Source organism: Hyposmocoma kahamanoa, unplaced genomic scaffold (assembly GCF_003589595.1).
Source record: "Hyposmocoma kahamanoa isolate Upper Pololo Valley unplaced genomic scaffold, ASM358959v1 116, whole genome shotgun sequence".
Taxonomy (NCBI): Eukaryota; Metazoa; Arthropoda; class Insecta; order Lepidoptera; family Cosmopterigidae; genus Hyposmocoma; species Hyposmocoma kahamanoa.
Window position 1 is genome coordinate 2,847,321 of NW_020653391.1, and position 11,917 is coordinate 2,859,237.

An 11,917-nucleotide genomic window follows, 5' to 3' on the forward strand; every position below is an offset into this window, starting at 1 on the left:
TATTGACTAGCGGTGTGTATGTCAGTTACAATTAGTATAACACTTCCCTTATGGGTTGTATAGAACAAAAGGACATAAATTAAACAAATTTAACATAAATTCAACTAAATTCAATTACAGATAAAACTAAAATTAAAATTTGATAAACTTCCGATCATTATCATAATTAAATCCATTTCTACGTCTCACGAATGGGCACAAGTCTCCTCTCAGGCAAGGGGTTTAGGCCATAGTTTGCCACTCTGGTGCAATGCGGTTGTGAGTGAACTTTTTTCGACGTGCAGATTTCGTCATGATATTTTCCTTCACAGAAAATAATAATAATAATACTATATTACACAAAAAATTTCCATAATTTGTTAGTAAGACTTAGCAACTATGTTAGTATGCACTTATTTAAATTACATTACATTTGAAATTACATTACATAATATGCAATTACTTAATATAAATTGCATATATCACTCTTTGTATTAGATGCCATAGCAAGGGACTATCGAACCGGTTCACGAGTGTTATTTTGTGTTAGTGTAAATTTCTACAAATTGTTACAATTGTCTAGAATTTGTAGTAATAAATCTCTTTTCATTATTTGAAATACATTGTTGGTTTTACTTTATTATGTCTATAGCTGTAGTGCTTTATTTTAACCGAGTACTCTTCTCATGAACCGAGTTATTCGACCGAGTACAAGTAGTAAATAAACGGCCGACTACACCGAGTACTGAGTAGCAAACAAGAGATGCGCCGAGTAGGTCTCGGCGCATCTCTAGTGTACACACAGACCACATTATTCTTCCGTGGGTGGACACCACAGACTGCTGAAGTAAAATGAGTGCAATAAGCCTTAAATAGCGAAAAGCTCATAGTAAATTTCAAATTAAATGTCAATGAAATTTAATTCTTTATTACATTATTACATAGGATGAATACATAAATTCCGAGACACTCAAAGCAAACAGTATATTCCAAAAAGTCAGTAAAATCATCTGTCAACCACCAGTAGAATTAGCACGACATGGCGCGACTTAGTCGAGAGCGACACAAAGCGCGTGCTATTCTCGCATAGTCGCGCCCTGTCGTGCTAGCCGTACAGCTATTAACTCGTCGAGAACAATTTGATGATGAAACTTCTTACACTATCAATGAAATTCAATAAGCTATTTAGTGACGCCGACTGCGTTATTAGTAGCTGCAAAAAACCGGCTCAAGCTTGCCATCTTATGAAAGGATTTGTCAATCGGCTTAAAATACTCGCTTATTGTTGCCCTGCTCGCATAGGAAGGGAATAGTAATTAGGTCATGGCAGGAGTTTCCTTTCGTGCATCCCTGTTGGATTAGCACGACAAGAAGCGACTTGCGCAAGAGCGACGTAAGTAGTAGAAGTATCTAGCGCCCTGTCGTGTTAGCCCTACTGAACTCAAACACGATAGTTCTACTGTAAGTTCTTGTAGAGTTGGGTAATCTGCACTGCCTTGATTACAGCATCAGTTAAAGGTTACCATGTTATTGTAATGCCATCGGATTTCCAAAGTATGCCACATTGGAAGCCGATCGGACAATAAAATAAGTAAGTACTTATTCATTTTATGAATGAACTCCCTACACTTATTCTAAAAAGAGCTAATGGTCTATGAAATAAAAAAAACCTCTAATATCAATTTTTGTAGGATGGAAATGCATAGAGGTCTCCGGATCTAAATTACAAAATTTTCTCTTTTTTAATATATTCTCAAATTACTTACATCTTTTTCTGAGCAAATTCACCTGTCGTAATATTTAAGCATTTACAAATGCAAAATAACAAAAACTTTATATCTCATAGTGACATTCCCGGATATTCCTTTAAGGCACAAAATATTCCCAAATTGAATATTGACCTACTTTAATTAAACGTTTTTATTACACTTCTTTACAATAAACTATACAAACATAAAAAAACAGTTTGAATATTCAAGCCATACTTTTGCATATCAATATAACACTAAGGAGCAACTCACGATGGTGCAGATGAAAAACATGACGTTTTTCATCTCTATATATTCATCTCTATTTTCCCATCATTAGGGTACAAATTTGTGTTATGCAAATACGGAGTCGCGCGTCGACGCGACGCTTCGACTCTGCGCGCCGGTGTAAGTTGAGCCTAAAGAAACCGCCATTTAGTGGCTGTGTTAAATTTTTGTTTAGGTATGCACTTTCCATCGAATATTTGGCACATTCATTCTGTAGGTATGATCCTTTCTTTTATTTTTTTCCCATCCTATAAATTAAAAACCAGCCATTTACAAAGAGATATTGACATTTTATGACACTTTTAGAACGCAGTCACGAATTTATTTAGTTCCTGGAAGAAGAAATAGCGACAAGTACAACTTTTATGAAGATTATTTTTATATTAAGTATATTATGAAGAAAAAACGAAGAAAGAAATAGTGATGAAGAAACTTAAAACTTAAAAGGAATGTTTCTTATTTTAAACCAAATTACAAAAGACTTTATTCTAAAAATTCCAATAGTTACAAATTCAAAGTTTTTCTTCAAAGTGATAGATAGAAGATAATATGATTTAAGTGAAAGTGAAAACATAAATATTGACTCCGACCAATTAAGACTATTTAAAAAATCGAAATAAGTGAACTAAGATCTTTAAGAGAACGTGAAAACATAATGTATTAGAATCACAATGGAAAATATTACTACCGATAATTAAACGAAGACATGGCTCCAAATACTAATATCCAAGCCAAAACTCTTAATTAAAAAAAAATTAGTTCCTGGACGTAATCATTTTGACATTTATGCGCCGTGACATTCTGACGTGTGTTATCATCACAGAGTTGTAAACAATTTATTATAAAATCCAAGAAAATCTATGTAAAGACTTCAACTTTAAAATAATTTCCTTTAAAAAGTGTAAAAAAGTATTAAGAAAATGTTGAAAGCTGTGATACTTATCGGAGGACCACAAAAAGGTACATTTTCATTGTATGCCTACGTCACCGGCAAAATCCGTTTAGTATAGCGCAATATATTGTTTTAAAACGCATTAATTTCAAAGTAATTACAAGCATTTGTCTTATCTAATGTATGGCGGACGCACATAATATGTAATTTGTTGTATGTAGGGAAAGGCGAATATAATTTTGAGGTTATATCTATTGTATTGTTTATGATAAGAAATGTATGTGTTATAGAATATTAGCTGATAAATAAGTGTTTGTTCATATATAGGTTCCATGAAATTGCAATGTATGTATTTAGCTTACTGTTAAGCCTATTTTTACTGTAAAAAACATGTCAATTTTAATATATAAAAATATATGTTTGTGCTCCAAAGCAAAACTTAGTAAGTGAGAAACTTTTTGAAAATATTTTTTGTTAACAGAATACTTCTTCTATTGTAGGTACTCACCTAATTACGATGAGAACTGACAAAATCGTACAATTTATCATTTTCGAAACCTTAAAACCTAGTAATGCACACTTAGTCTGGTTTGTGACCTGTCATAAATCTTGTCTTTTTTTATAATATCAAGTGACGGGATGAACTAGTTGTGTGCCTAATGGTAAGCTGCATGCTTGTCCAGGACAGTTACAGTGCCACTCAGAGCTTTAAATCGCAAAGATCTGAGGGGCACTGCCACTGCGCCCGTCACCATGAGACATAAGTTGACTAGTCCCATGTGCCTGTAATTTCACCAGCACCCTTACTCTTCAAAACTGGAACACAACAATGCTTGACGACAGAAATAGGTAAGGTGGCAGTATTTCCCTGAATAAACTTTTTCACAGGGAGCTCTACTACTACTAGTCACTTTAACCATTCAAAACATAGCTAGTATTTGAGACTTGCTAGGTTTTAAAGTCGTTAAGGTGCCTTACTAGGTACATGAATTGGTAATTAGTGGATAATAACTTTACTGTAAATTAGTTGGCGTTGTGTCTACCATGGTTTGCTAGAAGGCACTAAAAATGCCCGAATCCAGCCGTATTTGAACCAGTAGACTTGTTTGATCTTTGTATTCATAATTATTCTGGAGACTAGTATCATCACTGTGACATCACAGTACATTTGCACAAATATTTTATAGACCCATAAAATATACATAATTTCAATAAAAAAGAAAATATCCATAATATTAACCTTAGAGCTAAGTCCAATCTTATGGTACCATGATTTCGTTTAACCAAGGTAAACAACTCTTTTACTGGGAACTGCTTATGTTTTTACAATATGATTCCGGAGCATATATTAAGATGATCATTTCCTAAGTTTCAAAACTACATTAACAATATTTTGATTGAAAAGTCATATTACAAAATTGAAGATGTGTTAGATAAAGATGTATGGAAAGATGGCATGGCTCCAGAATCCACACAAATTTGATTCAAAGTGTATTGCGGATTTTAGTGTATTTTATTTGAAAAGAGCAATCCCTAGAGAGTATAAGTCAGCGTAGTGAACAAGCAGTAGCTTAAATGTGACGTTTTCAAGAGTAAATTTATTTTACCCATGGAATAAATTATCCTTTGACTGTGATAATTTATGTCATTTTGTTAATTTATGCAGTCAAATTTTATTCCAAATTTACAAATGCAACAATGAAACCAAATACCTAACAAATGCTTATACTGTATTTGGACTCTGGCTTCTTCAGTAACTTTACTTATTGTACAAGCACACAAGGTCACAGTGTGGTAGTCTGATGTGCCGCTGTACATAAAAATCCAAAGTTAGCAAGGGTTTAAACATGTAATATATATAAGTTATGATAATTTTGTGACTTCAAATATTTGTTGTACCCTTTAAACAAAAACCCTTTACCCTTTAAAAAAAAGTAATAGTATTTACTTTTTTTTACATTAAATGTAAAATTGTTTACGAAGAAAGAACTTAATAAGCTTCTCTTCGCTCTTTTAATATTTCTCCTTCGGTTGTAGCTTGGTTCGACTCCTACCTCAGAGGCCGCTCGCAGTGTATTCGCTCTGACGAGGCTTCCTCTGATTGGTGTGACTTAGTTGCTGGCGTTCCTCAGGCTGGTGTTCTTTCCCCTCTCCTTTTCTCTGTTTTCATCAACTCTGTCACTTTTGTGCTGTCTTCAAACTTTCATCTCTATGCTGACGATTTGCAGCTATACCGCAGTTTTAAATCGTCTGATGTCGTTACAGCCGTTGAAGCGGTTAATGCTGATTTACGAAGCATTGCACACTGGGCTGAGTGTTTTGGTTTGTTGGTGAATCCCAAAAAGTCGCAGGCCATGATTGTGGGAAGTGGGTATATGCGTGGCATACTGCATGTAGATTCTGTCCCACCTATAACGTATAATTCCACGCCTATTGCTTATGCTTCTACTGCAACTAATCTTGGCTTGCTTTTAGATTGTAATTTGGTTTGGATTCCACATATTAATGAAGTCAGTCGTAAAGTCCATTTCTCCTTCCACTCACTTAAGCGCCTTCAAAACGTTTTACCTTTAAAAACCAAGATGTGTTTAGTCCAAACACTTATTTTGCCCTTCTTAGACTATGCTGATTCCTGCTATTTGGATGCTACTGAAGAACTGCTAAATAAGCTTGAACGACTGCAAAACCTATGTATAAGGTTCATCTTTGGGCTTCGTAAATATGACCGAATTTCACATTTCCGCAGTCAGCTCAAATGGCTTCCCATCCGTCTCCGCAGGAATTTGCATATTGTCTCCATTCTTTACAATATTTTACATAACCCTGTGTCTCCCGGGTACCTGAAAGAGCGTTTCAGTTTCCTTAGGTCCCAGGATAAACCCTGTCGCTCTCTTGTTAGGTCCCAGCTATCTTTTCCATGCTTCAATTCCGGTTTCTATTCTCACTCCTTCACTGTTCATGCGGTCAGACTTTGGAATGCACTTCCTATTACTGTTCACGAAAGTAAATCGTTAGCTATTTTTAAAGTGAGAGTTAAGGAGCATTATTTATCTACTATTCCATCCATATCTTAGGTATTATATTATAAATTATGTATTTATCTAAGTATTTATATAATTTGTAACAATTTAATAAATTTTTTTTTCTTGTTTTGTTGTGCACATATGCCCGTTCTTTTAGTTATAGTGTCCTGTATTTAGGTCTGCAGGAAGAAATTTCTATTAGAAATAAGCAGAACCTTTTGTTTTTAATTTCGCTTGTATTCTTTGTGACTTGTTGTATTTTTTCCTGTACAATAAACTATTAAATAAATAAAATAAATAAATAAGTTTTATTATAGGGTAACCATATATTCGCCCACATATCAAGTTTGTACGAACTGTCACATTTTTAAGCTGCAAATTTAAACACAAGTGAATGACAAAATAACAATTTTCACTCTCTTTATGACATAATGTGTAAAAGAAAAAGTGTGACGACATAAATTTACGAAGAGAAATTCATGAACATCTGTAGTTGAGTAAAACCCATGGGATCAGGAAGCAAAAATGTTTATTGAAAACGCTGACTTGACTGTAGGGCTTTTTTATAGGGCTCTTAACTAGTAGCATTATGACGAGTGTACATCGTCGCAGTGGCGCCGCTCTTGCGGAGACACTTTGTAACAGTTTTAGCTGCGAGACTGTATCGATGCACGTTAATAGCATGCGTGACGCGTGTGCTAGAGTATGATGCAGCTACAACATATTTCAGCGACTGTGTAATGTACCATGGTTTATTAGATACTTGAAAACGAACTGTTAGTACGAAAATAAGAATTTAATTTCCATTGTTCATAAATAGACATATTGCAAGATAAAAACAGAAAAGAAATAGAGAAGCACCTAAGTCAGTTTACCTTAACTCTGTTTCAGGCACTCGCTTCCGCCCGCTGTCCCTGAACACGCCGAAGCCCCTCTTTCCTCTAGCTGGTCTACCACTTATCCAACACCACATTGCAGCCTGCATCAAGTTGCCCGAGTGCAAGGAGATACTCATAATCGGATCTTACACTACCAATCATATGGCACAGTTTGTTAGTGATATGCAGAAAGAATATCATATTATTATTAGGTATGTATTTTTATAATTATGTGATTGGACAGTAAGGCAGTTAGGCTATGAGTAATGACAGGAATCAGAAGAAAACAAAAAGGTTATCTTTATCGCTAATAATCTGATTATATATTTTAAACAAATTAAAATTAAAAACTGTTTGGCTTTTTTATAGAAACCTTCTATGCAGTTTGTTCACAAGCATAACCACGTTATTGATGTAACTTCCTCCATTCTTAATAAACCAAAGCCCGCCTCCTGCGTATTGTGTCGATGGCATACACTATATTAACAACATTTCAAAATTAAATAGAAAATGCTTTGATAAAAAAAAACAAATTGCTGCAGTGTATTTGAATCATGCTTGCTGAAAGATCTCATTTTAAAAAACTTTTTCTAAACTCAGATGGACATACTCATTCGAATTTCACTCACAACTTCCTATAATAAATAAATACATCCACACGCACTCATACAACATACCTCACACACAGAGAGAGACACAATGAGACACAAACACATACGCGCACACTTACACATGCCACTAATATATACCTTTTTTATTTCATATTGTTTAGTATTGTATAAAAGTTTTTCTTTAAATTGCTACCTCCTATGTATGTCCCGTTCTAGATCTCAGGGAAAGGGGGAATAGCTGAAAATCAGTGTTGAGCAAGGCTTACGTAGCTGAGCCAATAAATAGCTAAGCTGAGCCAATTTTGGCCTTTTGCCTCAGACCTCTGTATAACATTTTTGTATATTATAAATGTTGGTACCGGGTACTGACTCAGTTCCATTGCTTGGGTCAAGTGACAAGGGTACTGGCTTTATTTTTTACAAACGAAATTAAAGTCATTTGAAAAATGTATATATTATATTATATATTATGCTATACATGTACTATTTAGTTCAGTTGATATAAAACAATTCATTGGCATATATAAAGTACCTATTAAATACAGCGGTTTTGTTATAAAATTTCGTGGTAAGTTTGTGTTTTTTCTGTCATGAAAATTTTCATCAATCTTGTTTTCACTCCATATACTAATCAGTTTATATCCTCAATTTTACTATATATTTTTTCCAAAATGATTGATGCAATAATCATAATCATAAAAAATAGGGCACTAAGAATGGCACCATGTTAATTTAAGGAACTAGGTCGTATTTGATATGTTAGATACTAATCTATACACATAAGTATTATAAAAATAAGTTATATAACCCTCCATTGCAGGTATCTCCAGGAATTCACTCCCTTAGGCACAGGTGGGGGCCTATATCACTTCCGTGATCAAGTACGAGCTGGCCACCCGGCTGCTTTCTTCCTCTTGAATGGAGATGTTTGTGCTGACTTCCCGTTGAAGGAGCTGTGGGCTTTTCATGAAGAGAGACCTACTGCACTGGTAACTTAACTTTCCATTTGGTTTACTACGTCTCGTAGAACACAATAAATGTAAACATTTAAATGTTTTGCTCATAAAGAATATTTACTTTAAAACATTATCGAATGACAAAATCTTCAGTATGATCTACCATCTTATTTAGACTCGTTGACACGAGTCGCTTAGAACTAAACGAAGCAAAGCAATGTAAGTTCTATTCAATAGGCCAAGCAACCAATTATATCAAGGTATATCCTGTGTACCTGCTCTTATTTGGGCATGTAACACAGGTCTAATTATCTAGAACAAACTTCAGTTGCTTAAAATATTTCGACCCCTCCGCGACGTAAAGTATCGTATGTCAAAATTGCCAAGTTTACAGGGAAGCGTTTTAAAGTTCTGAATTCACTGAAACGAACATAACACGTGACTTTAGCATTTCTCAGTTTTATTCGGCAAAGCATTACTCACATAGAGTATTATAAAATCCTAGATATCGGCTAGATGATCTATGGTGATCACTCTTTCAGTGAATTTAGAACTTTAAAACGCTCCCCTGTAAACTTGGCAATTTCGACATACGATACTTTACGTAGGAGGGTCGATTTAACTTTCATGTTCATACTCAATTAATATTTATTAAAGCTTCCATATCGAAGCCTTACTTTCTCAAACTCGTTTCTTATAAAGAGTGATTATTCAGGAGATAGCAGGAATTTCTATTTATTTTAATTTTCTTATCAATGATGGATGCGTTCCTTTAAAAATAGGTAAAAGCCAGTGTGTGAATATGAAGGAAATGTGATGTGAAACCAGCCTGCAAATTTTTATATTGCAATGCATTTTTTGCATTTCAGTTACTTTGCTTTAAGATACGAGTTTGAGAAAGTATAGTGACGTTATGCCAGCGCCAGCGCAGGGGATGACATAAATAAGAGAATGGTTTTAATTTGAACTCGCGTATAAAAAAAAACTAGTAATGAACATTATACGAGAACAACAATGGTACACGTTTAAGGCGATCGAGCGAATACAGTTAGTAATTTTTAACCACGTCTCGCGTCGCGCTCCTCTTCCCCTTTCGCGTAAGTAGTAGTAAGCGAGTAATTTCACAAGAATAAATTAACATTATGGTAGTAAAACATCACAATATTCATTACAATCAATTATAAAGCGACATCTTTTGTCAACCTCTGTAGGGCTAGCACGAACAAGCGCGAGTAGCGCGAGAGCGACATACCTACTGGTTGCTGTACAGGTACCTGTTTGAGTGTAGAAAATATTTTCATAGATTTCTCACAGATGGCGGCCATGCCAAAAAAGTCGCTAAAACTAAAAACAAAGATGTGTAGCTTAGTAAATAACGCTATATTCATATTTTGAATAAGCTTATTTTTAATTTACTCAATTACACTTCCTATAAAAGACTACCCACAAGTTTAAAAAAATCAGGGCTTTGATCTAGAAGTCCAACCAAAATATTTGACATTGTTGAAGCCGATTTGTGACTCCAGCTTGATTTTGATTGCCTCTCCAGATCGGATACTCCGTCTCTTCCGAGTCGAGGCGATCGGAAACTTCTGACATTACAAATCGGAACAATAGTTGATTTAACTCACAAATTAGAAAGATATAGTAGGAATCAGGTTCTCGCACGGAAACCCATCTGATTTCGAGACTCGGATGGGCTACCCGATCGGATCGATTCCTATGTTATGGACTGTGGACGTGTTAGGGTACGATTCAAAATATCAAATTTAAGGCGCCAGGAACCAGATAACAGAGTGATAAAAAGGAGGGATGACTATGAAAGAATTCGCATCGTCACAGTAACCTTATAATAAGTATTAGAGTGGTTCACACGGCGCTATTTAGCTACGATGCAAACGCGCATTCCTGAAACGCGCGATTGCATCGCTACCCTCGCGATTTATAGGCGTTTTGCATCGATGCAAACGCGCGATTGCATCGATACAAACGAGCGGTTGCATCGATACAAACACGCGATAACATCGATGAAAAGAAAGTGTAGCGATGCAATCGCGTCTTTGTATTGTAAAAGTCACCGTGTGTAACCGCTCTTTTAATTATAGTGTATTTCCTCGTACAGGTAACAATAATGGGCACAGAAGCAACTCGACAACAATCAGTGCACTACGGTTGCATGGTACGGGAGCCGTCGACCAAATCTGTCACGCATTATGTCGAGAAGCCAAACTCTTATGTTTCAACGTTGATTAATTGCGGTGTTTACGTTTGCTCCCTGAACGTGTTCTATACTATGGCCGAGGCTTTTAAGAAGAAGGAGGAAGAGTTTTACAGGTTTTTGTTTTTTTTACGCTGAACTTGTTGGGGAGGCTTCTATGTGAAACGGGCGGTGTCACGTTAATTCACGTTGACTATTTGATCATCCCTAGACCTTATACTGATCATTGCATTTATTAACCAGTTTATCTTGAGACATCCCAGCTTTAGCGATTATCACTTGTTACCGCCAGGCGTACGACTTGTTCTTACCGTCCTTTGGTATCATAAAGAAAAATATTTTGGCTCGAGTTATAGTTAACTGCCTCCGTGGACGGACTGTCACGCAGAGGTCCCAGGTTCGATTCGCGGGCCGGGAGAAATATTTGTATGGCCTACATTTATTTCTCTCGTGGGTGTAATTTGTGGTTGTCTATGTGTGTGTGTGTCCATGGCATCCGCGACACAGGGTTTCCCTAGTGCGGGGCTATGTTGAGTGTGCGCGATATTATTATTATATTATACTGTAGTTTCACTTACAAGTTTGTATGGCATGTTATGTATAACGCATACCGTGGCGAACTTCAAGAATAACTGTACAAGTAATTCTTAAAGTCAGCACCAAAATCTACTTAAAAATCGGTTAACAAAATTGAATCAGCGTTTCATGAACAATTTTTTGTAAGATCTTGGTTATTTGTGTTTGTTGCAGTGGGAATGGTCAGACTGTTCCTAACTCTGGTTACATGTCGTGGGAACAAGACGTGCTGGCGTCTCTGGCGGGCACAAACAAGCTGTTCGCTATGCAGGTAAAGTAATAACTGTCGGCTATTACCAGAGATCGAGATGGACTGACTATATTTACGTAAATGTCAAGAAAATAATACATATAGACTGGGTTATACCCACGGAAGAAAAAACAATGGAAGTCGATCACTATCAGGACCGCTGTGGCCAAAACTCACACATTCTTACTTCTAAACACTATGAAATCTTGATAATGATTGGTCGTAGTTTCAAATTTAAAAAGAAATAACAAATTCTGGATTGTTAATGTAATTTAAACTTTACCCTATTGGCATATCGTTGAAAGTTCAACACCATCAATATCTATTATTGCTATTTACGACCTTTTGATATTATATTGAAATTTCCGTCAATGTTCTGCCACCGAGCGGTTAATTGCTGAAAGACGACAAATTGGAGTTATTAATTTGGTTCTCCAAAACAGAAGCGACCATATTGCAGGGGTATAAAGTTTACTTCCACTTCTTGTAACAAAAAAA

The 11,917-nt window shown here is 35.6% G+C and overlaps 1 protein-coding gene across 1 annotated transcript in view; it reads left to right on the forward strand.

The window, feature by feature from the left end:
- Window positions 1-2,906: 2,906 nt before the first annotated feature.
- The window catches only part of LOC113239822 (mannose-1-phosphate guanyltransferase alpha-A), an 18,416-nt gene continuing 9,405 nt past the window's right edge, over window positions 2,907-11,917 (forward strand). Inside the window, exons 1-5 of the mRNA XM_026476962.1 lie at window positions 2,907-2,975; window positions 6,822-7,020; window positions 8,240-8,408; window positions 10,498-10,709; window positions 11,344-11,440. Coding sequence (XP_026332747.1) covers window positions 2,936-2,975; window positions 6,822-7,020; window positions 8,240-8,408; window positions 10,498-10,709; window positions 11,344-11,440 — 717 coding nt within the window. The 5' untranslated portion in view covers window positions 2,907-2,935. The remainder of the gene's footprint in view (window positions 2,976-6,821; window positions 7,021-8,239; window positions 8,409-10,497; window positions 10,710-11,343; window positions 11,441-11,917) is intronic.